The sequence below is a fragment of the Abramis brama genome (assembly GCF_963993115.1).
Source record: "Abramis brama genome assembly, chromosome: 5".
NCBI classification, from domain to species: Eukaryota; Metazoa; Chordata; class Actinopteri; order Cypriniformes; family Leuciscidae; genus Abramis; species Abramis brama.
In genome coordinates this window covers 13,207,541-13,231,173 of record NC_139967.1, presented here as the reverse complement: position 1 = coordinate 13,231,173, position 23,633 = coordinate 13,207,541, and the positions used below count along the sequence as shown (strand labels likewise).

General features: G+C 36.2%; 1 protein-coding gene across 2 annotated transcripts; it reads right to left on the bottom strand.

Annotated features, from left to right (window-relative positions):
• Nucleotides 1-785: 785 nt before the first annotated feature.
• gab3 (GRB2 associated binding protein 3) lies at nucleotides 786-22,397 on the bottom strand. 2 transcript variants are annotated; one of them, XM_084115002.1, is made up of 10 exons: nucleotides 22,175-22,397; nucleotides 13,796-14,099; nucleotides 9,077-9,281; nucleotides 6,317-6,720; nucleotides 6,135-6,187; nucleotides 5,759-5,990; nucleotides 3,596-3,686; nucleotides 3,216-3,300; nucleotides 1,987-2,094; nucleotides 786-1,661 (listed from the first exon to the last, which is right to left on the bottom strand). In XM_084115002.1, exons 1-10 carry the CDS (start codon nucleotides 22,244-22,246, stop codon nucleotides 1,545-1,547), a joined length of 1,671 nt encoding a protein of 556 aa, XP_083971128.1. In that variant the 5' UTR covers nucleotides 22,247-22,397; the 3' UTR covers nucleotides 786-1,544. The 2 variants fall into 2 exon arrangements, with proteins under 2 accessions (XP_083971128.1, XP_083971129.1); XM_084115003.1 differs by having other exon boundaries at nucleotides 6,135-6,184.
• Between the last annotated feature and the right edge of the window lie 1,236 nt (nucleotides 22,398-23,633).

The following is a 23,633-nucleotide window of genomic DNA, read 5'->3' as shown; positions in this document are numbered from 1 at the left end:
ATTCAGTATTCACTCAACATTCAATCTTAAAAAAAAGAAAAGGCAGATTTCGCTTCTACAAAACATTCACTTCCTTCATTGATTTGTTTCAGTGTCCAATCACAGTGTGTGGTTTCAGTGGTTTACAGTGGTCCGACACTCATGAAACATATTTTAGTAATGCAAGACCATGTTAAACATGGTCTCAAGGGTCTTTTTAAATCAGTGCAAGAGACACATTTATTGGCATTATCTTTTTCTGTGACAAGCTTAAGAGATTGTACGCATCATAAACATATTCAGAACATCCACTTAAAGACTTCATGACACCTTTGAAAACATTATTTCAGAATTCACAGATTGGCAATGTAACATCTGAACCTTATACATCAGTGATGTAAAACGAACAGCGTGTATATTTGGGGAATTATTCCAAAGTAAATGTCCCAGGGAGTGCCACAAAAAGTCACTCTGTACTTCAAGATAAGCAAATTAACAATAATTAATAATCATTTTATAAATAATTTCCTTTATAAAAGTCTCAAGAGTGAGTGTGTGTTAATTTGTGCACTGGTAAACAAATTCATATTCTGTAGAATTACTGAAGTAATTCAGTACTTCTGTAAATTCAACTTTAGGCTTTGGTGATAAATGTTTTCAGATAAGATTGAAGCTGTTAGCATTTGTATTTCATTATCTATTTAGATTTAGAAACAAATTTCAATAGAGCTGTTCAGTCAATTGAATAAATTAAGGTCTGCGGTTAGCATAGGATTTTCTATGTTTTGCAACATAAATTATACACAGTCATCTTAATAAAAAAACATTCAAAAGTTTGGGGTCAGTAAGATTTTTTTTTTTTAAGTACTTAATACTTTTAATCAGCAAGGATGCATTAAATTCCTCTAAAGTGACAGAACTTTCTATTCATCAAAGAATCCTGAAAAAAGCGTATCTATGTTTTCACAAAAATTACTTTTTTCAACACTGATAATAATAAGAAATGTTTCTTGAGCAGCAAGTCAGCATATTAAAATGATTTCTGAAGGATCATGTGACACTTTAGATTGGAATAATGCTGCTGAAAATTCTGCTTTGGCACCACAGGAACAAATAATATTTTAAAATATATTATTTAAAATTGTAGTAATATTTTACAATATAAATGTTTTTTACTGTATTTTTGTTCCATTAAATGCAGCATTTATTGCGCATGAAAAACATTAAAAAAATCTTACCAATCCTAAACTTTTGACTGTTCTAAAAACCCATATGAAACTCCAGAGGAAACCCAATCTACAATGCTAATTCACTTCCTGGTTTAAGGACTACAAAATAAACAGCTTATTCTTGAATTGTTGGACTGGAGGTCTTTTATTCTGGAATAATTTTCTAAATATTCTGCCATTTTATTTCTGAAGGTTTCCTATCCATCTCTGCACTGGCTCCTTTCACAGCCGTGTACGAGACTCAACATGTACCTGAAATCGTAGGAGATGAAAACAAGTCAAGTTTTGAACCAAGTAATAATTTAAATGGATTATTTCCTCCTCCCTCAGAAGGCTTTAGGCTTTTGACTGACGGACATCCTTCCACTCCATCTTGGTGCTTTGTAAAGCCTGTGTCTTCTTCTCGTCTACCTGCACGTAATCCACCCTGTACTCGTCCACCAGCAGCGGTTTCTGAAAGCATCAATAACGCAATATGAGCAAACCATCAAAACACTAACCAGCACGGCGGAACTGTATCAGTCCTGCAGGCAGAATTATGCCACGTCGTGTTTAGAGACAAAGCAACTGTCACTGGGACAGGAAATGCTGAGTCACTGTAATCGCTGCCTGAAGATTCACAGAAGAGCCACAGAAAAGATTACTACAACAGATAGCAGTGCCCACTAAAACCCCATGCACACTCACTAAATATGTGCTTGTATAGAATGCTTCAGATGCTTGTAAGAGATTTATTTCTGAAACGTTCTTTTTTTTTCACTTCATGGCCACCACTGACCTTCTGGACTGGTGAGGGGGAGGCAGAGTTGAAGTCAAGTGACAAGTAATCCAGCTGAGAAGGCCTCATCCAGGGGGCAGAATCACAAGCTGGGAACAGCCGAGAGTCCTAAACAAAGGAAAAACAAATATACCCACAATATATAATAACAATACATAACAATAATATATATATATATATATATATATTTGTGTTCAAAACTATCACCAAGGCTGCATTTATGTTGTAAAATTACTACCATTTACAATATTTTTTCTATTTTAATCAATTTTAAAGTGTAATTAATTCCTGTGATGGCAAAACAAAATTTTCAGCATCATTACTCCAGTCTTCAGTGTCACATGATCCTTCAGAAATCATTCTAATGCGCTGATTTGGTGCTTAAGAAACATTTATTATTATTATTGTTATTACTACAGTTGTGCTGCTTTTTGTAGAAATGTATTTCTTATTAAGACAACACTTATTTTAGTTTTGCTGTTTGTTTCGCTGATGATTAGAGAGTACATTGAGTTAAAATAGAAATATTTTGTAACATAAATGTCTTTATTCTCACTTTTGATTAATTTAATACAACCTTGCCAAATAAAAGTACTAATAATTAAATTTGAATGTTATTTTAAAATTCTTACTACCCCAAACTTTCTTTATAATGGTATATATATATGTGTGAATATATATATATATATATATATATATATATATATATGTATGTATGTATATATATATATATATGTATGTATATATATATATATATATATATATATATATATATATATATATGTGTATATATATATATATGTATATGTGTGTATATATATATATATATATATATTCACACACATATATCTGAATATATATATGGAATTTATGTATAAATAAAGTGACAAAGTTGTATACTGCATATAACAGTGTATAAACATTATAAATATTTTTTATATTTTACATGTTTATGCTTATTCTTAAATTATGATTATTTACATAATTTAATGGTTTGAATTTCTTAACTATCTGCTGAGTTTTTCTATGCACTCTATGCTAAATCTTTCTGTTTGCTGAATTTTCTGCTATTTTCGTTTACAGAGATTTACTGTTGTTTTCTTGCCTTTTTATCATTCTTTTTTTTCTTTTTTTTTCTCTGTTGCCCTCTTGCTCTTTCTAATTTTAAGGAGAAACAGAGCAATAAATTATTAATGAGAAAGGACGGCTTAAACGGGAAGTCACGTTACCGTTGGCGTGATGCTCCCTTCCTGTTCAGAGCCGTTTAAGCCCCATCCTCGCCGCCTGTCCAAAGGAACACACTGAAGTGATGTGCTAAAGACAAAACACACAAACACAAAACAATATCTTACATAAACATCAGCGTGTCACAAACATGTAAATGAGAAAAGACTTGTGGAGAGGGGTTCGCAGAGGCAGGAAATAGAGATCAGGTGACATGAGGAAGACAAACACAATATCTTTGTTCGACATTTAGGACACAGACAGAAATACTAAAGAGAATGACACAGACGGAAGAGGTTGAGAAGAAGAACAGATTTGCAGAGGATCAGTTTCAGGTCATTTTGATCTTTGAGTTTGTCACAATTCAGTGTTGTGTACATCTCACCTGGGTTCTGTCATGGTGCGTGTGAGGGGGACGTGGAAGGGACATTCAGAAATGGTGGACAGGCCCCGTAGGTCTAAAGGTGGCGGTCGAACTGTGAAACCAAACACAATGCAAAACGCTCAAACACTCCTTATCTTTTTCTGTCATCCACACAATACACACAAACACACTTTCACTGAGTTTAATGAGGCATTTCCTTTGTGTGAAGGTGTATGACCTGTAGGAGCCCTGTGCCTCCACTCAAGGCACAAAGCTGTCTGCGGTTCCTGCTCTGCGTCTCTGACAGTATCATGCACTTCCTGAACTCTTGTGCTTTTGTCTTGGCAAACCTACATTCTCAGTTTAAAAAGAATTTGAAATACGTCACAAAGACTTTCTTAAAGAAGTATGCGTGCAGCCATTCAATGAAATACAAAAATACCAGTGTGTTGCTCAGTGCACACTATTATAAATATGAAATATTGTGACATATTTGAAATTCTTTTAACAAATACTAACATAAACATCACAAACATGTATGAAGCACCGCTCACGCAGAAGTCACTTTCAAGCCAAACAGCTTTCTGTTGAGGACGAATCTGCATGACTAACTTGAACACAAAATTCCCAATTGCGTGGATTCCCATTTAAAATGACTGGATTTCGCCCTCGAAAAATTCACTGAACAACCGTAAATGTGACCACAACTTTAATCGTGGACCATCTCCAAGCAACTCACAGTTGTAGAATCGCTTCTTGAGGGCGAAATTCAGTCATTTTAAATAGGAAATAGGAATCACGCAACTGGGAATTACGCAAAAGACTTCCGTACTGGGTTCAAATCATGTAAATTCGTCCCGTTGACCAACAGAAAGCTGTTTGGTTTGAAAGTGACTTCTGCGTGAGCGGTGATTGATATATCGCTACATTATTGTCAATTGACAATGAAAGTATTTTTTGCCTGTGCTAAAGTGACTGCACGTTAATTCGGCTGTGGCTTTGTATGGAAGGCATACAAAAGTATTTGCCAAAATCGAGAATTCGATATTTCAAGGCAATCCTGTCAAATGTCACATTAGTAAATCAACTCTTGAATTTAGAGCTTGAAATAGAAATGTGGTTTCTGTGTGATACACAGATCATGAGCCTCTGCTGCATCTCATCTTCCTCATATTCATTTTCAACATGCGTCACTCTTCCGTACCTCTCCTCACATGAGAACATCTTTTCCATTTCTCTTTTTTCTTTTTCTGACGTAGTTAACTGAAATCGTGATATTCCAATTAATGAAATTGCTTCATGGCAGCAGTTACGGCTAACACAACACACTATATCACATCACTTATTTCGTAAAATATACAGAGCCCCTAAAAGTACATGTTGAAGGAATATGTTGAAAGAAAAAAAATAATAATTATTTGTCAATGCTTTTGCATTTGTTCGCAAAATGTTTGCGTTCCCCCGAAAATGTTTGCGTTCGCTTGCAAAAACCTTTGTGTTCTTTTCGAGCAAATGGAAAGTTCTGTATAGTGGGAAAAAAAATGGTTCTTTAAGAACTGAAGGGTTTTTTAGGGAACCCAAAATGGTTATTCTATTCTATGACATTTATGTGAAAACCTCCTTTTGGAACCATTAGTTTTTAAGAGTGTACTTGTGCAAACAACTTTAAAAAGTACAAGGAATCAAGTTCCTAAAACTATGACATCACATCCTGTTTTTATCTAGATATTAGTCATTGGTAAAAATTTTTTTTAGCATGTGGTAAAACGTGTTAGGAATATACACTGTGCAAAAGTCTTAGGCATGTTAATACCCCCCCCCCCCCCCCCCCCCCCCCCAAAAAAAATGGTTTTAAGTCAGTTATTTATATCTTTTGCTGTAGTGTGTCAGTAGGAAATATCAGTTTACATTTCCAAACATTCTTTTTGCCATTAATTGTAATAATCCAGTGAGATTTCTCATGAATATTATATTCTAGGAATGGTTCAGATGCTGTTTTGGGGCATGTAAATCTTATTTCCTATTTAAATCAGTAGCACTAAATTCAGTCTAAAGACTACAAGTCATGATACGGAATACTAACACTACAATCATACAACTTTTAATGTTTTTTTTTTTAATACCATGTACTTTGTGAATGATACTGGTAAACTTTTACTACATTTTCAACCCGAAAACATTTACCCCGTCTTTTTGGTTTAAGGTTGCGGTCGACTGGAGGAGGCTCAAAGTCGGGATTGGAAGGCGAGGGCAGCTCTGTTTTGCAGTTGGTCAGTAGGGAGACAGGCAGGCTGGAGGGGCTCATGGGTATGTAGCCGTCTGAAGTGACATTAGAGCAGCTGATTGGTGGGGAGGCCATGGGCACATATGAATCCTCACAGTGGTTTTCAGTAACTGTGGTATTCAGAAATATCGGCTAGAAATAGCCGAGGTACAGAGAGAGACACACTATGATACATGTGGTTTCTGGCAGTGAATATTCAAATTGATGCTTATTTACAGTGTATGTTTAACTTTCTCCAGGTTCATTTGACTATATCATATTTGAATATTTCTTTACCAGGTTGAGGCTTAGACGTTTGTTCCAGTTTCTTCCAGCACTGTCTAAGTCTACTGAAAAAAAAAAGACATTATAATAATAAAATATATAATACTTTTTTGGGCAATGTTTCAATGAGAAAAATGGCGGAGAAGGGTGAGTTATTGATAATATCTGTTGTGTGTATTTGTGTGTATGTTTACCTCTCCTAAAGTGGTCTATTCCTGAAAGTGACGTCCTGCGAGGGAGGAGAACAGGTTGCGTCTGATTACGACCGGTATCTTCGTTACTGTGGGGATCGGACAGGTGTGTAGGTTTGGGTGGGAGGGGAGGAGGCGTCTGTGGGTCGGATGTCACGCAGAAGGGTCGGTCGAATCTGAAAATGTCCGGTGGACGGCGTAGAGAGATGGGAGATGAGAGGCAGGACGAAAGTGAGGAGGAGAGAGAGAGCGGACCACAGGGGGCGCTGAACGGGGGCTCGGACACCCCGGCCAAAAGGAAAGGGGAGGGGGAGGAGTCAATGCGAGGGGTGGGGCTAAACACATCCTCTGTGTACTCAGACGAGCTCTGCTCAAAGGATCGTTCAGAGTTAGAGATGCTGTCACACCTATAGGGAAGGACAAACACACATAAATGCATAAGAAATAAGCAATTTTTTTTTGTTTATTCAACTAAATAATGTTATTCAAAATAAAACCTGTTGACGAAACTCTTCAATGGAAAAAAATGTCTTCAGAGAAAGCATATGGAAAAAGTATGGTTTGTTGTGTCATAATGAAACTATTTTTTTATACAGGCTTTCTTTGCTGAATCACTGCTCATTTAGAAATCATAAATTTGCATAACAAATTCCAAATTCTCTTTTGCATGTAAAGCCTTAGGAAGACAACACAAAAAAAAATCGAAATAGACAAGTGAACTCACATATTAAATAAGTTAAAAAATTCAACATTTGCTTAAGTGTTGGAGCCACTCAAATCTGGTTCACATTAGAAAAGTTGTCTTAAGGTCATTTTGAAATAAACATTTACCCTATTTTTTATTATTCGACTTTCCTGGTCTTATTCAGCTGTTCATGTTATTATAGAAGAAAGTAAATGTTGTTTTTAAGATCAGAAACACAATAATTTCTTTCCAATTTCCAATTCATGTTAATTTTAATTAAAAACTTTGAAAACAAATTTCCTGGAACATATATACTACAGTTCAGGTGTGGCGTTTTTTTTTTTTTTTTTTGAAGAAATTAAACATTTTAGATTAGGGAACACATATTCACTATTAAGTAGTTGCTTATTCGCATTCATGTTACTAGCATATTAGCTGTTTATTAGTATTTACACATATTACGTCAGATAACGTCAGTAAATTATGGAGTGCCGCAAGGATCTGTGTTAGGCCCTCTGCTTTTTTCAATATACTCTATATGCTGCCACTTGGTAATGTTATAAGAAAACATTGGAATTACTTTCCACGAAATGCTCCATCAAATGCACATTATTATCTGCTTACTGTTATGAACAGCAGCTACGCTAGTTATTTTCCATTTGCTTTTCTGTTTTATCTCAGGATGCTCATCCTGAGGCAACTAGAAAGTATGTCAGCTCCAGTTTGGATCCAGCCTCTTATGAAGAATTTTGTATATATCCTAATCATTTGTTAACAACATGTCTTTAATACATTGTTAGCTTACTGTGTGATTTGTATATGTACTTTTCTAAAATGTACAACTTAGACACAGTCACATCTGATAGCAGATCACTCTAAATCATAATGTAGACACATGCATTATCTGTAAATCTGATTTAAAAACGATATGTATTGTAAAAAGGGCTATACAAATAAATGTTAATTGACCATATTCTACATCGCTTAACCCTACCTCATACCTAAATATAACCACTACAACAACTACCTAACTTAAAGCTTGAGTGATCGAATGGAATTCAAGCGTAATTCGGGCAGGCCACTGATCGCTAACAATACCAGCTTACGGTCATACAACTGATTTGTTACTCCACCTACTCTAATCAACTACAATATAATCCTATTTTCAGAAGCGGCCCCGAGTGAACTATCAATATACAGGGATTAGGAGTGTATTGATGGAAAACTCCAGTTAATAGTGAATATGTGTTCCCTAATCTAAAGCGTCACCTTACTTTAATTAAGCAAGGATGCATTAAAGTGATCAAAAGGGATGGTAAAACGTATAATTATAATTACAAAAGATTTCTATTGCAAACAAATGCTGTTCTTTTAAACTTTCTATTCGTCAGAGAATCCTGAAAAAAAGTTTTTTTTTCACAAACATATTAAGTAGCTGTTTTTAACATTGATAATAATAAGAAATGTTTTTGAGCTCCAAACCAGCATATTAGAATGATTTCTGAAAGATAATGTGACACTGAAGAAAGAATAGGTACTGAAAAGAAAGCGGTTATTTTAAGTTGTAATACTATTTCCAATATTACTGTTTTTACTGTATTTGAAATCAAGTGTGAGCGTAGAAGATATCTTTCAAAAAACATTTTAAAAATGTTACCGACCCCAAACTTTTGAACGGTAATGCAGCTCTGAGAAGCCTGCAGTTATTTCATTAATCAGCTAAACCCCTCCATAATGACGATCAGTATTCAAAACAAAACAGCATTACAAAAATCATTATGCGTTCTTATAAAACCATTAAGTCCCTACTTTGCATGCGGGTCCTTGAAGATTTTATTTGAATCTAATCACAGTGTGTTATGCTGCAGTGACCAAGATCAAAAGATTTCACTGATGCGAAAAGCATGAGAGATTTTCTTTTCTCATTTATTCTCTCAGTCACCTTTATTAAATCTGATTAGAGAAAAAGCCAATAACTAGTCAGGCGATACATGGAATGAATCTCAATTCTGTATCGAGATTAACATGTAATTATTATTTTTGCAATATGTGATCATAAGAAGTGAGGTGGGCCTTGCCTGACGATGCTCTTTGTCCCGGTTTCACACTGAGAGAGGAAGAGGTAGTCGAGCGGAGGGCTGATCTCTGATTCGCTAGGCCTGTCTAGGACAGTGTGGCTGTCGGTGGTAACTGTGTCCTGATTGGCCACAAGAGAAACATGAGGAGAAAGTGCTGGAGATGGCTGCTGGGAAGAGGGAGTGAGATTTAGACTGTCCATTGATTCTGTCAAAGAGAAAGAGCAAGAGAAAAATAAATAGATTGGCTTTGATACATTGATTTATTTTGGATGTCAAAAAATTGCACACATTTAACACATTTCATTTCTGAAGTACATTTGCTTTTAATTACCAGAAGGTGGCAGACCAAATCACCCCTTCCAGCCCCCCACCACCCCCCCCCCCCACCCACCCACACACACACACACACACACACACACACACACTCTCTCTTTCTCTTTCTCTTCCTGTTTAGACTCAACAGTGCATTAGTAGTGGCCAGACATTTCTAAACCCCACAGATGAACACGTGAGCCTGTTACACGCGCTAAAAACACATGACATGTTCACGGTCGATTTTTTGGGGTGTAATCGTTTCTCTTCTTAATAGTAAGCAAAAATGTTTTTGGAAGGTGGAACTGAGTTGAAATAACGCAGATAAAGGTAATTGTGGAAAGTTTTGAGCCGCTTGCCTTACATCATGGTTATATCTGTGTGTGCTGTGAGAATCTGAGTGACACATCTCTCATTTTGGGAATTATAGTTGAGCAGGTTAATTAAATAGGTAGTTTCAAATTATCCAAATCATTTTAATTGTCCATAAACAGAGGTGTCCAGTGATGACTCAGTGTTTGGACGTCTGATATCACACTCAACCTGCTGGTGCTTGAAAGGCATTGTGAGTAATGCTGTGGGTAAACAGTTGTAGATAACCGGCTTTTTGATCACGTTGCAGCTAGCATGCTAATCTAAGGGGGATTGTGTGGGCTCACATAAACATTGCTTCTTTGGCAGAGCCTACTATTGGGTATCCAACACTTGAATAACTGACAATGACTCAGAAGAGAAATCTGAGCAATACCAGGCACGTGGTTGTATTCATTTTTGTTCTCGTATATAAATGTTCTGTAAATATCTAGCAGATCTTTCTCAAATGTATAAGCCTGTAACATTTTTTCACAATGTTTGTACAGTAAGTGTAAAATTTTTTGAACAGCTTCTTTTATACAGCTGCATTGAGAAGCCATTAATTATTATGTAGAGCTGCTTACACCTGCAGACCTAGGTTGCTGTGGTAAAGGGATTCATGAGAACAGGGCAGTTGTGAGCAGTTGTCATGGTGATGGGGTCAAAGGGACAGTAGAGATACAATAAGTAGTAGTCATGGTACTATGGGGTCAGAGAGAGAATAGAAATAGAGTGCAACAGCCGGGTTCCGGAAGTAAAAACTCAATTCATTTTCTAGGGAATAGGGGACTGTATTTTTTAATGACAACTTGGAAACCTACTGTGAGCTACGAGGTTATTAATCGATAGTATTTGCTTCTGTTGAAGCTGTTAGCCCGCATTATGTCATATTAGTTGTTTTTTTTGGAAAAACTACATTACCCATGATGCTGTACAGAAAATTCCACCAATCAGAGAGTCGAAAAAAGTAAACTGCCAAAAGATACTTGTTTGAGTTGAGCAAAATCTGCCCAGAAACGATTACTAGTGATCACCGCGAGATCTTTGCCGGTTAGAAATGTGTCAGAGTGTGGTCCGACTTGCTCTGATGTCTTTCTACTCGTATAAAAATACGGCCGTGACGAATTCTGCACTCAGGCTTAATGCTTATTGGTTTAAACAACCATGCTGTATTGTTCTAAAATGTTTGGTTTTAAAACTCTGATATCATGTGTATAAATTACGTGTGAATATTCCTAAACTCTCTGACAGTGCGATCACACAAGTACTTTGGGTGTCTTGTTCATAATAATTATTTTCATATAAAAGCAATGATCAGTTGTCATGGTGATAGGTCAGCGGGACAGTACAGATAAAATGAGTGGTCATCATGGTGACAGGTCAGAGTGGGAGTAGAGATACAGTGAGTGGTTGGTGATGGGAGGGACAGTGGAGACACAATGAGCAGTTGTCATGGTTATGGTTTAGAATGAGAGTAGAGATACTGTGAGCAGTTGTCATGGTGATGTGACAGAAGGACAGTGGAGACAATGAGTGGTTGTCATGGTGATGGTCATAGGGACAGTGGAGACAATGAGCGGTTGTCGTGGTGATGAGTCAGAGGGACAGTGGAAACACAATGAGTGGTTGTCATGGTGATGGTCATGAGACAGTGGAGACACAATGAGCGGTCGTCATGGTGATGGTCATATGGACAGAGGAGACACAATGAGTGGTTGTCATGGTGATGGTCAGAGGGACAGTGGAGATACAGTGAGTAGTTGTCATGGTGACAGGTCAGAGTGAAAGACTTTGAGAAGTGTATGGCGACAGAGAGAGTAAATAAACAGTAAGCATGGTGACAGTTCAGAGTGAGAGAAGAGACATAACCATGTACTTGTAATGGCTCTGGCAGAGATCAACACTTGAATTTACAAAAGTTCAAAAAAGCCTTGGTTTAACAGGACCCCAGTGTATGTTCTGAGTATGTTGACACATGGCCTGAAGCAGGATCTGAAACTGCGGTCCTCCAGGTGTGACTACTATCTCTAAACTGTTCTTCTCTAACCCGCTGTCTGTCTGTCTCACTGCAAAAGTGAGACAAAAAACGTCTGCCTGTAAATAAAAAGCTGAGTTCCAGTTCATGGCTGGAGTCCTGCTGGGGTTTGTAATGAGGTTAGCGGCTAAGCAGCGACTGAGACTTTGTGTCTCCAAAACTACACTCGCCGTTTCAACAATATGTCTGATAGTCATCTCTGGTCTTCATCAGAGACGTAAGCAACATGAAGAAAGAAACGAATTAAGTCTTTTTCATCTTTGCATGTCTGTGGAGAAAAGGGCATGGACGTGTATGTTGTTCTGTATATACTAGCTTTATCTTTCACAATCAGCCTTTACCAGTTTAGAGGCGTGTCCAACCATCCAGTGTGTTGTGTATTAAACAGTAACCAAGAGCGTGTGTGTCTGAAAACTTCTCGGCTGCTGAATCACTCATCTTTTTGCTATCTTTCCAAGTAATGTGTAACTTGAGGTTTCTCTCACTCTCTGTGTTTGGTATATGCTAACTGCTAACATTCTCCCTGCGTCTTACACTATTATAGTGCCAGCTTTAATAAAAACATATTTTCTTGCTATAATAGCAGTCATATGTGCTGTGGACACAGATCATGACGCTAGCTGTTTGCTATTATTAGTTAAAGATATGAGATGTCACATACTTGTGAGCTGTCTACGTTATGACAGACGTGTGTGTGTCTGAATGTTCCTCAGTGACGCAGCTGTTGCTCTGCAGACTATTCGAAAGAGAGGAAGAGAGATGGAGGAATGGAACAGAATATTAAAATAAGACCTCGCCTATATTACAGCGTCCTTCTCTCACAGATTCTGTCCGCATCTCTCAGTCTCAGCATCTCTCTCTGGAGGAAACATACAGTGGCTAATTATTTCCCAGTCTAAGTTCATTCATTTCAAAACTGCAGTTAGAGGAATATGAATCTTTAGGTTAATGGAGGGATCTGATGTGACGGAAGGGTTGTTTTTAGGAGGCTTTTTACGTACAAGGGTTTTTCCTGTTTTAGCTCATCTGTAGCACTTTCCTTTCTCATAAACCCACACACATACACATCATTTTTTTATACCTGGTGTGTTTACTGCAGAGAAATAAATTTGTAACTAGAATTTTAATTTTGAGGTGCTTTTCTTTTCTGTACCTTAGCGTGAATAAAATGATATATTTTTCTCCTGATCTTGTTTCATCACCTGTCACTTGTTGATGTACAAATGATTATTAATATTTATTCTAAATTATATAGTGCATATTTACATTACTTTTCAAAAATTTGAGGTCAGTAAGATTTTTTTTTTTTAAAGAATTTGCTACTTTTATTCAGCAAAGATGCATTCAACTGGTCAAAAAAAAAAATATATATATTTTTTTTAAATTACGGTTTCCACAAAAATTGATAATAATACGAAATGTTTCTTGAGCAGCAAATCAGCATATTAGAATGATTCTGAAAGATCATGTCACACTGAAAACTGTAGTAATGATGAAAATCAGCTTTCCCATTATAGGAATGTTACATTTTAAAAAAATTGAATAATATTTCACAATATTACTGTTTTATACTGTATTTTTGATCAAACAAATGCAGCCTTGGTGAACATTATTTAATTTATTTATTTATTTTAATAATAAATTGTATTTTGTTATAATTTCTAACCCTAACCCTAAGACTGGACACTGCATTCATTCTGAACTGCTCATTCATCAGTAAAATCTTCAGATAATTTTGATAGTGTGATGATAATGTAAAGGGAAAACAAATAAGATATTTATATAACGTATTACAGTAAATAGACAAGCTAGTATCAACATATCAACATGTCTCTCCTCTCTTTCTCACACACGTCATCAATTGCTGTGCTCCTATTGGGTCGTCATTAGACAGTCTACAACAAGTCTACAAATTCTGACACTATCAGAAGCTATGATTCATGAAAAAGGCAATTGTGAGCATGTCATACTAAGCTGTCCAAGGCCTAAAAACAAAAATTACACGTAAAACGCCTCACCTGCATGTCTGTTCAGTCCTCCAAACGTACAAATCTGTCCAATGTTCTGTACCCAGATGTTCATCTCTTCAACTGTTTTGGCCAGCAGGTAAAAGATGCGCGTGGTGGTCTTGACCACAAATAGGTGCTGATTTTGGTACTGACGTTTAGTGGGCCGTACCTCTGCCTCGATGGTGACCTCACACTCCTGCAGGTCGATGGTTCTGATTGGTTTACGGGAGCTCTTGCTACGGTAATATTCCAAAACGTCAGGATTCCCGCTCATCCGACCCCTCCGCAAAACAAACCATCGCTTTCGCCATGACTGAGAGAGAGAGGGACAGAGAGTGAGAAAGAGGGGAAGAGAATTAGATTAGCATTGTCCTTCTGGACACTCTCACATAGATTAGCAATCAAGTCTCCTTTGATCTTTAGATCTTGTCTTGTCTTCACATGAAATTATCATTTGCCCCTATTTGTATCTTGACACATGTTGCTCTTGGTTGGCCTTATTTTGAACAAGTTATCTGTGCACTTTATTTAAAAAAAAAAAAAATTGTATTTTATAAACTTCAGTCTTTATAAAACCAGGGTTATTGTTATCTAAAATTAAAACTATTAAAATAATTTGTATTAATTGAAATAAATATTGCATGAAATAAAAAAAATATTTGATCTAAAAATAAAAGGTAATAGTAAAAAAATCTAAATATATTATATAATTGAAAACAATAATAAAAATAATATTAAAAATAATAATAAATACTAATAATAAAATAACACTGATCAAAATATACTAACTTGCTCTTCCTCTGAAACAAATGTCCTTTTCCACTGATGTCACTAAGTCCATGGTGGCTACTGGATACGGCTAATGAATAGTCAAATAACTATGTACTAACTAAGCACTGTTTTAGCAAATTGGCTCTGGCTCCATTCTGGTATGTACAGTATGTGCAGAGTTCAGGTTCATGAACAAAACAAAGTACTTCAACTGTCTTCAAAGAAAAGTGATTGCTAAACATAAATTTAATTCAAGAAGTAGATTCAACAAAATATTAAAGTATTATTGTGCAAATTAGACTTGTCACAATGTCCTTTTTTTCACACCATGTGGTATCTGCGTTCAAACCGACTGAGGAGCCATTTTAATAGCGCAATAGCCTTTACAGTAATGAAAACAGCTTGACTTATTTGAACTAAAAATTAAACTAAAACTCCAAAAAATAAAGTGCATTAAAAATAAACTTTAATCATTACAAGCATTCAGTCAATCACCCCATTTACCCAATATAAAATTTTGCACCACTGTCGTCCCTTACCGATCGTAACGTATACCGTGGCAAGACTAGTATAAATGCAAGAACAAACTTACAGATAAACTTCTGACTAAACTGGGCAGGGCGTGACCTGCAGTTAGAGATGACTTACAAATGTACTTTCCAAGAAACAAACAGATTAATCTCTCAGAGCAGAAACAGGTTGCACATATGGTTATGAAAAGTAAATAATCAACACCAAGTCAATCAGTATAAATCCCCAGGCTTTACCAGCGACTGTAATCAGTGCAAAAACATGCTCATTAGATGAATTAAGTTGTTATTCTATTAAGATATTAGGTTATGTCATCATGAGTTAACTGGGTTAATATTAGCTTATGTGGTAAATGCATTTACTCTGATGTTATTAGGTCATTATTTCTGATTATTGTACATTATGTGTTATTTTAGTAGGTTTTCCCTGTGCTACCAAGTGCAAACAGTACCTGCCTCAGGTGACATCTGTAAATCTTTCAGAGAGGTTTCCTATTTTTAATGATGTAACAGAAACTATTATAGAAACTACAGCAGAAAAACATTTCCAAGCAAAGAAAAAGACAGGGAATAGCCGTTTCTATGCTGTCACAGGTTTACTCATAGTTTCTCATAGTTGCTCGCTTATTTCTTATTAGGGAAGATAATACCCAAAAAGATTAACACTGCATTTATACTGCTTATATAAATAACACTGAACAAAATATACGAACTTGCTCTTCCTCTTGCTCTATATAAATAGCCTTGAAAATTGCTCAAGTGGAAAACAGCTTATTAATCAAAAATACATAAATAAAAATGATCTAAAAATGCAGAAAGTTTTCTGTGATGGGTAGGTTTAGGGTTAGGGGACACCCAACATTTGTGTGTATTTGCATTTATAGATAACTTTTATATTTAATTGTCATTTTAATGCCAATGTAAAACACTTTTTACCAATAACTAGTATCCTTTTTTCAAAAGACACATACATACTTTTTGCTATATATTTTTATTATATAAGTCAGTTTGTACTATTGCACAATTTAGGAATTATGATTCGTGAAAATGAGATGAACTCCAGATGAAAAGCCAATCTGACCATCAGATACGGCATCAAAAACCCAGCTAAAACCCAACCCAAAACACACACCGGCTGTCATTGCCACTAGCTTATAGTCTATTTGGAGTGACTCCTTATTCCCTTTCATGAGATTGTTATTCCATCGAAAAAAAAAAAAGTTCTGGATCCATCAGCAACTTAGTACATTCTCTTTTGCTTCAGTCTGTGACATAATTCAGTTCTCTGTTGAAACATCTTTGTTCAGTTAGTTGCTGTTTTCTTTCTGTAACCAAGATTTTACCACAGAAGTCAGCTGTTACACAACCCCTGAAGACATTTCTCACAGGCCTACTTCTCACAGAGTGTTTTAAAGTTGTTTTCTCCCAGCAATATTTAATAAAAGACCACAATCTCCAACTTGTATCATCAGGAAAATCCTGACTTCCTCCCTTGAGGTCGTTTTTACAGATATACAAATATGTTGCAAACAAATGCATTATGAGTAAGAATGCCACAGAGCTGCAAGATTTCTATTATTGTGGACATTGTCACAAGACAAACTCTCTTCCTCTTCTCTGAGATCCAGACTAAGTGCTGACATGAGTCCTGAGAGCCAGATAAAGCAAGAAGAGACCAGAAAAGACTTCTCCATTTACTTTGGTCTTACAGCCAAACTTTTAATCCAAAGTGACCTATAGTCAGAGGTGGAAAGTCCAGGTTCAGAAAGTAAACGTCCTCCTCAGTATTTTGTTCCAATCACCTGGATTTGCTAATTAGCACAGTTTTTCAGCCAGGATATAGAAGTAATTGGTGAAATCAGATGGCTGAGTTCATGGGTGGAATAAACATATGGCAGGACTTTAACCTTCTGACCCCTGGACTTTACACCTCTACCTATAATACACTTACAGTACAACCAGGAGTGTCATGCCTGAAATTCAAGGTGCATGTGCCACCTCAGATTTGTGAGACAATTGGATTTTGAATAAAAAAACACCGTAATATAATTGAATGAAAATGACATCATTTCACACTCACAGATGATTTGCTTTAATCTGAAAATAATCTAGCCACACTCAAATCACTTCAAACACAACTTTTTTTCTTGTGGAACACAAAATGTCAAAGCTGCTCTTTTCCACAAAACAAAAATACACAGTGATCATTGGCTGGCTGTCAAGTTCAATTGCAATTTCGGCTTATTAAAAAAAAAAAAAAAAAAAAAAAAAATATATATATATTATTATGGCTATTGTGTTCATGCTTTCAGCTGTCAATATGAATATAGTACTTTCTCACATCCATTTTACTATATTTAAATCCATTTCACAGATTGCACAAGCACACAGAAAGGAACAGCATACTAAGCTGATATATTAACCTTTCCAATTATACTGTAAGTGGTATTTGTATAAAAAATGTTTGACACTATAGGCCAGAAATGGACTTTACAGTAAAGTTGGGGGAATGTGGCCACAAAAGCCTCCTTAAAAAAAGCAATCACACCTCATTAATTTTGCACGCAACATATGCACAGAACACAAAGTAAATATAGAACTGTTTTTGCTGAAATCATGGTCTTTATTATTTAAAATATTCGGACATGCAAGAAATAAAGCTGACAAAGGGTGAAGTGGTTTATCCTGAAACCTAAGAAATATCTCAGTAATTGAGCATTTAATTAAAAAAAAAAAAAAAAAATGTAGGCTATTTAAAAAACATTTATTTCATACTAAGTATACTACAAAACCATTAACATATTTACTGACATACTGCTTGAGACTTTACTGATATAAATATAATTAAACTTTATTTGGAGTACTTTTTTGCATAATGCACACTTCTTAATATTAGGCCTTATCACTATTAGTAAGGATATTATGATCTCTGCAAGATATTTAAAGTGTACCTAAAGTATACGTATACTTGATCCACTTAAGCACAATAAAATATACTTAAGTATATCTTTAGTTGAACTTCAGCACTGTTTCCGGATAACTAAAGTGCATTAAGTACAAAATTATTTGTTCCAATTTAGCAGAATTAAAGTGTACCAAAAAAACACAATTGTTTTTAAACAGATTATGGAAAGTTAACGAGCACAAACCAACAGACACTGATTAAAATGCGCTTATTCCACACTGAACCACTAATGTGTGTGTGTTTGTGTTTGTGTGTGTGAATCTCACTAAACCACATACATTACCCTTCCCGTGTCTGAACAGTTTTTCTACAGAATTTTTCATCGAGACCACACTTAGATCTGGGCATGCTCAGAAAAGCACGGTCAGAGCATGGCCTTGATTTACCTCTGCCTCAAACAAAGACCTTCTCTCTATTCTTTCTATTGGAATGGCTATATTTTCTTCCCCTTATGCATGAGTGTTTTAGTCAAAGAGAGGAACTAGAGCTACGTTTTCCCAGAACCCTTCACAGAAGGGAAGTCTGAAATTGGCCCAAACGTTTGTCTCCAACAAGCAAACACCAACACATTCACGTTTGCATGTGTGCGTCTTTGTGTATGTTTATGTACATTGTGGAGAACAGTAAATTGAGTCTGTATGAGTTTGTTTACATGTGTTTGGAGCAAACTACATGTTTGTGTAGTTCCTCTTAGATGGAAAAGTATTGTGTAAATGTCAATCTAAACTAATGTTAAACAATGTGTTTTGTTTCCTCCCTAAGGTCAACAACAAAAAGTAAATATCCACTGAGCTTTTCCCATAATGCTTTGCACAAACAAGTAATAATAGTCTTGATAAAGTCTTTGCATTGTATGTATGGGCTAATAAGGTAAAATATTCAATGACTCTTTCTACAGATTCCACTGTTTGGAAAATGGATGGATGGATGATTCAGCTGCAGCGCGATCTTATGGCATGACGAGGGACTTCATTCGCACGCGCGACATCAAGCCCCACCCCCTTAAAAATATGTTCCCGCAGCTAAGGCAGGGAACAAGTGTTGTATCATAAATGACGGAAAATTCCAGAAAATTCCGTCAATGGCTGGGAAAGAGTTAAGTAGATTTGAACTGAATTCCTATGTACTACCAGTGGACTACACAAGAATTCACATATTCAGAATTAGGAACAAATCAGTTTTCTTTATAAATCAATATTTTCATTTTCAATACTTTTTGAAAGCGTATAGCAGCCAATGCACAATAACATAACATCATAACCTAATACATTTATTTCATATTAATTACCTAATTATCATTAATTGAGAGACTACATGGAATATTTGTAAAATAAAATATTTAAAAAAAAAAGAGTTACTTTTAAGCTCAAAGGTGGTTAAAATGGAGAAATATGTCAAAGAAATAGAGACCTGTCACAGCACCTTAAATACACACTTCCCCTTAGGTTTTTTCCCCTAATTAATCTAAAATCTTGAAAAAAGTTCACAGACATATTTTTTGTGGACTAATCATTGCCGATAAGTTGCCTTGCTCATCTTTAAAAAAAGCATTTTCTGTAAATTGATTTGCATGTACAGTATGTCACAGAATGTAATGACCAACAAAAGAAAGAAAGAAAGAAAGAAAGAAAGAAAGAAAGAAAGAAAGAAAGAAAGAAAGAAAGATCACACTGATAGCACACAACAAACACTCCTTCCCAATGTCTCACATTTTACTCTCTGATGAAGCCACAAAACCAGAGAAAGAGAGAGAGCGAGAAAGAGAAAGAGTGAGAGAGAGAGAGAGAGAGAGAGAGAGAGAGAGAGAGTTTGTTTGCTCTTCATGCAGTGCCTTGAACTGTTTACTATGACACACACATACGCACTAAACAGACTAAAGGCACACTTGTTTACACATGTGCACTCACTCTTTGTCAGTCCCCCAGTTCCACCTCCTAATAGCAGTCAAACCACTTTTGCTTGTCTGGTCTCTGATAGCACACCTCATTTCTGAATGCAGGGTCACTCTCAACTGCCTGGCACCCTACACTTCCCATGTTTTGCAACACACCCAAATTTCACAGAAACGGAGCGAAAGAGATTGAGGGGTGGGAGAGAGCGTGTTTGTGGTGTCAGGCTGACACTATGAACACTCGTCTTATGACTGAAGGTCCTCCCTGCCCTTCCTCTTCTCAACCAAACAACTGAGACCTTCACTTCCATGCAGAGGATCTTGAGAGTCTCTCTGTCTGTCTAATCAGGTTGTAATTAGACTAAACAGTGCTCTTCTGCATATAAATCAACTTTTGAATATTATTGTGCACCTGCTTGTGGAAGGCGTGATGTACAATTGTGAAATGCATGTAGTAACAAACGAAATATAACCTCACTATTATATTTAGCCAAACTAGTAACAAAGAAAGCTTGAAAGATTAGTAAATGGGTAGTTGACATGTCAAACAGTGACAACAGCACTACACTAATGCTGTCTTGTCTGACATGCAATTTTTCATTTAAAGCTACTGTTCTGAAACAATTATAACAATACACGTTGATATGGAATCGTTGTACTTTTTAAAATGTCATCACACCACAGGAATATTTAAGTAAACTACAAAACAGTTGGTTCACACACTATAACAATAACTATATTAGTGTCCACACCAATGGATGATAATGTTCTTTATATTAATAGTGTGCACTGCAGTTATGTCGTCGGCTGCTTTAAAGTCTCGTGTGGATTCTGATTGTTTGTCAATGTTTTTTTTATCATTCATCTGCTATAAAAAAAACGTTCTAAAAGTGATTCCAAAGTTATATCAATCCCCCTGTGTCGTTATCGTTATAGCTGTTCTCATAGAACTTGAATGATTATTAAAACTTTATAGTTATGCTATAGTTATCGTTTGAACAGGCCTTTATAATGACAACAATATAACTGGAATCGGAAACGATTTTTTTACCCAATCAGAATGCACCGGATATCAAAGAGCTTAAGGATTTAATGATTTAAATTATTTAAATGATTAAGGATTTAATGAACTAGAACTAAGGACCAGTGCTTATAATAAAACGTAATTGTCCATTGGTGTGGATGCTAAGCTAGCTATGTTATAGGTATCATTATAGTTATAGATCTTGGAGTGAACGGCCCTTTACACTGTTAATAGTGATTACAATTACACTCATCCCTATTTATAAACAAAACTGAGGTCAACACGTACACAGCACCATTTTACACAGTAAAAACAGTTGAAAACTGTTCCAGATATACTTTACTCATTAGATTCTGGGACAAGGAAAACATTATAACAGCAACACAATTTCAGGCTCAAAAAAGTAGCATTTGCTGAGACACTGTAGCTTCTCGTCTGACAGATGAAAGCACAGGGTCAAAATGAGTGCTGAGCACAGTGAAAGACAGTAAACACGTAAACAGATGAGGAATGAGGAAGGACGACTAAACACAAGGGAACAGCACAGGACAACAAACCATGTACTTTGCATTTCTGCAACTGACAAATAACAACGAGACTGCAGTTACATGACAAAGCATAAAGCATTGTCACTTATACAATAAAAGGTAATATCAAATGATATAAAAAGAATATATCTGAGATGCATTCAATGACAAGCAACACATGGAAGTGCCTGTTTAAGTGGTTGCACAGGTAAACTGCTTTGTCACAAAGCACAGCACTGAATTTCACACAGGCAAGAAGAGGCTATGCAAAGCAGCAAAGCCACGTGCAAGAAGGCACACAAATGTGCACAAACACAGCTGAGAATTAGCATGTGTAAAGCATCTCATAACAACGATCAAAAGTCCACGGGCAACAGAAATCAAAATGCAGCCAAGCAGAGCCTTCGGCACAGCACAGTTAAATAGTAAAACACTGACAGTGATGGAAAGCAGCAGGGAGAGCGCAAGTGTAAGCGATACTGATGCACATAGTTGAGAACATAGTATGTCTTAAAATGCAATTAAAATCCAACCATGCAGCACAGGGAAACACAGCAAAGAGATCCTGTGTTATAAAAACACAGAGAACATGAACTGACAGTGGATCATTACACTGCAGTACCCGCTTCTAATGCCGAGTACATCACACTCACGCTCAGACACACAGGACTTTCACTCACAAATCTCTTTAGCTTCTTCTCCGGAGGGGATTTTATGAGCCATCCTGTGCACACCACATCGTCCGCGCTCATAGCTGCTGCGTCTGTGTGCGTGTGTGTGTCCGTTGCTGATTGCAGACTGAGAGGAAAGCAGTGAGAATCCTGTGTTTAACCCCCCCCCCCCAAACACAGAGAGGAGGAACTCACAGCATCGACCAGGCAGGGACTGAGTGAGACAGAAAGAACGAGAGAGAGAGAGAGAGAGAGAGAGAGAGAGAGAGAGGAGGAACAAACAGAGGGTGGGAGGAGAGAATTTGTGTTTTTGTATTTGTATGTGATCTGTGAGAGGACATGTATGTACACGCAAACCGTATCTGTGTGTGTATTCTGGGTGGAGGAAGAAAAGATTTTCCTCCCTCTAGTATCTTGTAACAAACCCAGCACATGACCTTGTGTGTGTGTGTTTGTGTGAAAACCCAAGGTCAGTTTGGAAAATGCTGTGAGGGGAATTTAAACTGGTTTACTAGGCCATCTGTTGTTGGAGCATCTGAGAAAGAAAGAGAGAATAGGGAGACAGAAAATAAAAAAGGAATTACTTCAAACTTTTGCTCATTTGAACACTTTGTTATGAATGTCACCATAATAATCTGACCAACAAATATTTTTGTTCAGGTTGAAACCACCACTATTTCTCAGTAGCAGGTTGTGCTGCAAATACTGTGGTATCTGTCTGCCACCTAGTGACCAATATCTATATCAAAATAGTATGTTGGCATAAGAAACTTTATTATTACTGCCACCTTTATCCTTACACAGTAAAATAAATAAATTATCTGTACAGACAATGTATGGAGATACCTAAACCTAATAAGTCTCAGAGTGACCTAACAACACACTCTCAGAAAAAGGTACAAAAGCTGTCACTGGGGCAGTTCCATATCAAAAGGTATTAATATATGTATACTTTAGGGACTAATATGTTTATTTAAAGTATTAATTTTCACCCCTTAGGGGTAAGTACAAAAGTGTACTTCTGCCCCACTTTTTTTACTCTATAATACAATAACATGTTACACGATATCATGTCACAATATTACAGGGTGACCATTTTTGGTGTCCTGTCTCCAACTGGAGCTGTCCCTATTTTAAAGCACATTCAAAATAGCCTGAAAAAACACTGCAAAAAAGCCAGATGACCATAGCTTCCAGAAGCACACACACACACACAAAAAATAACATTTGAAAAAATTAAACAAAGTTGTTATTATTACTGTATACAACATATTCACAGCTTGTGGAAATAAAAATACTAAATACAGATGGAAAAAGCTAAAATAAATAAATTGTTAAATACAGTTTCATTTATCATATGTTGTCATTTTTATTTTGTATTATTTCTGCAGTGTTTTTGGGGGGTATGTAAAAACAAATATTGCATCACAATAAGTGTAATTGTGATTGTCAAAACATTTGGTAACTA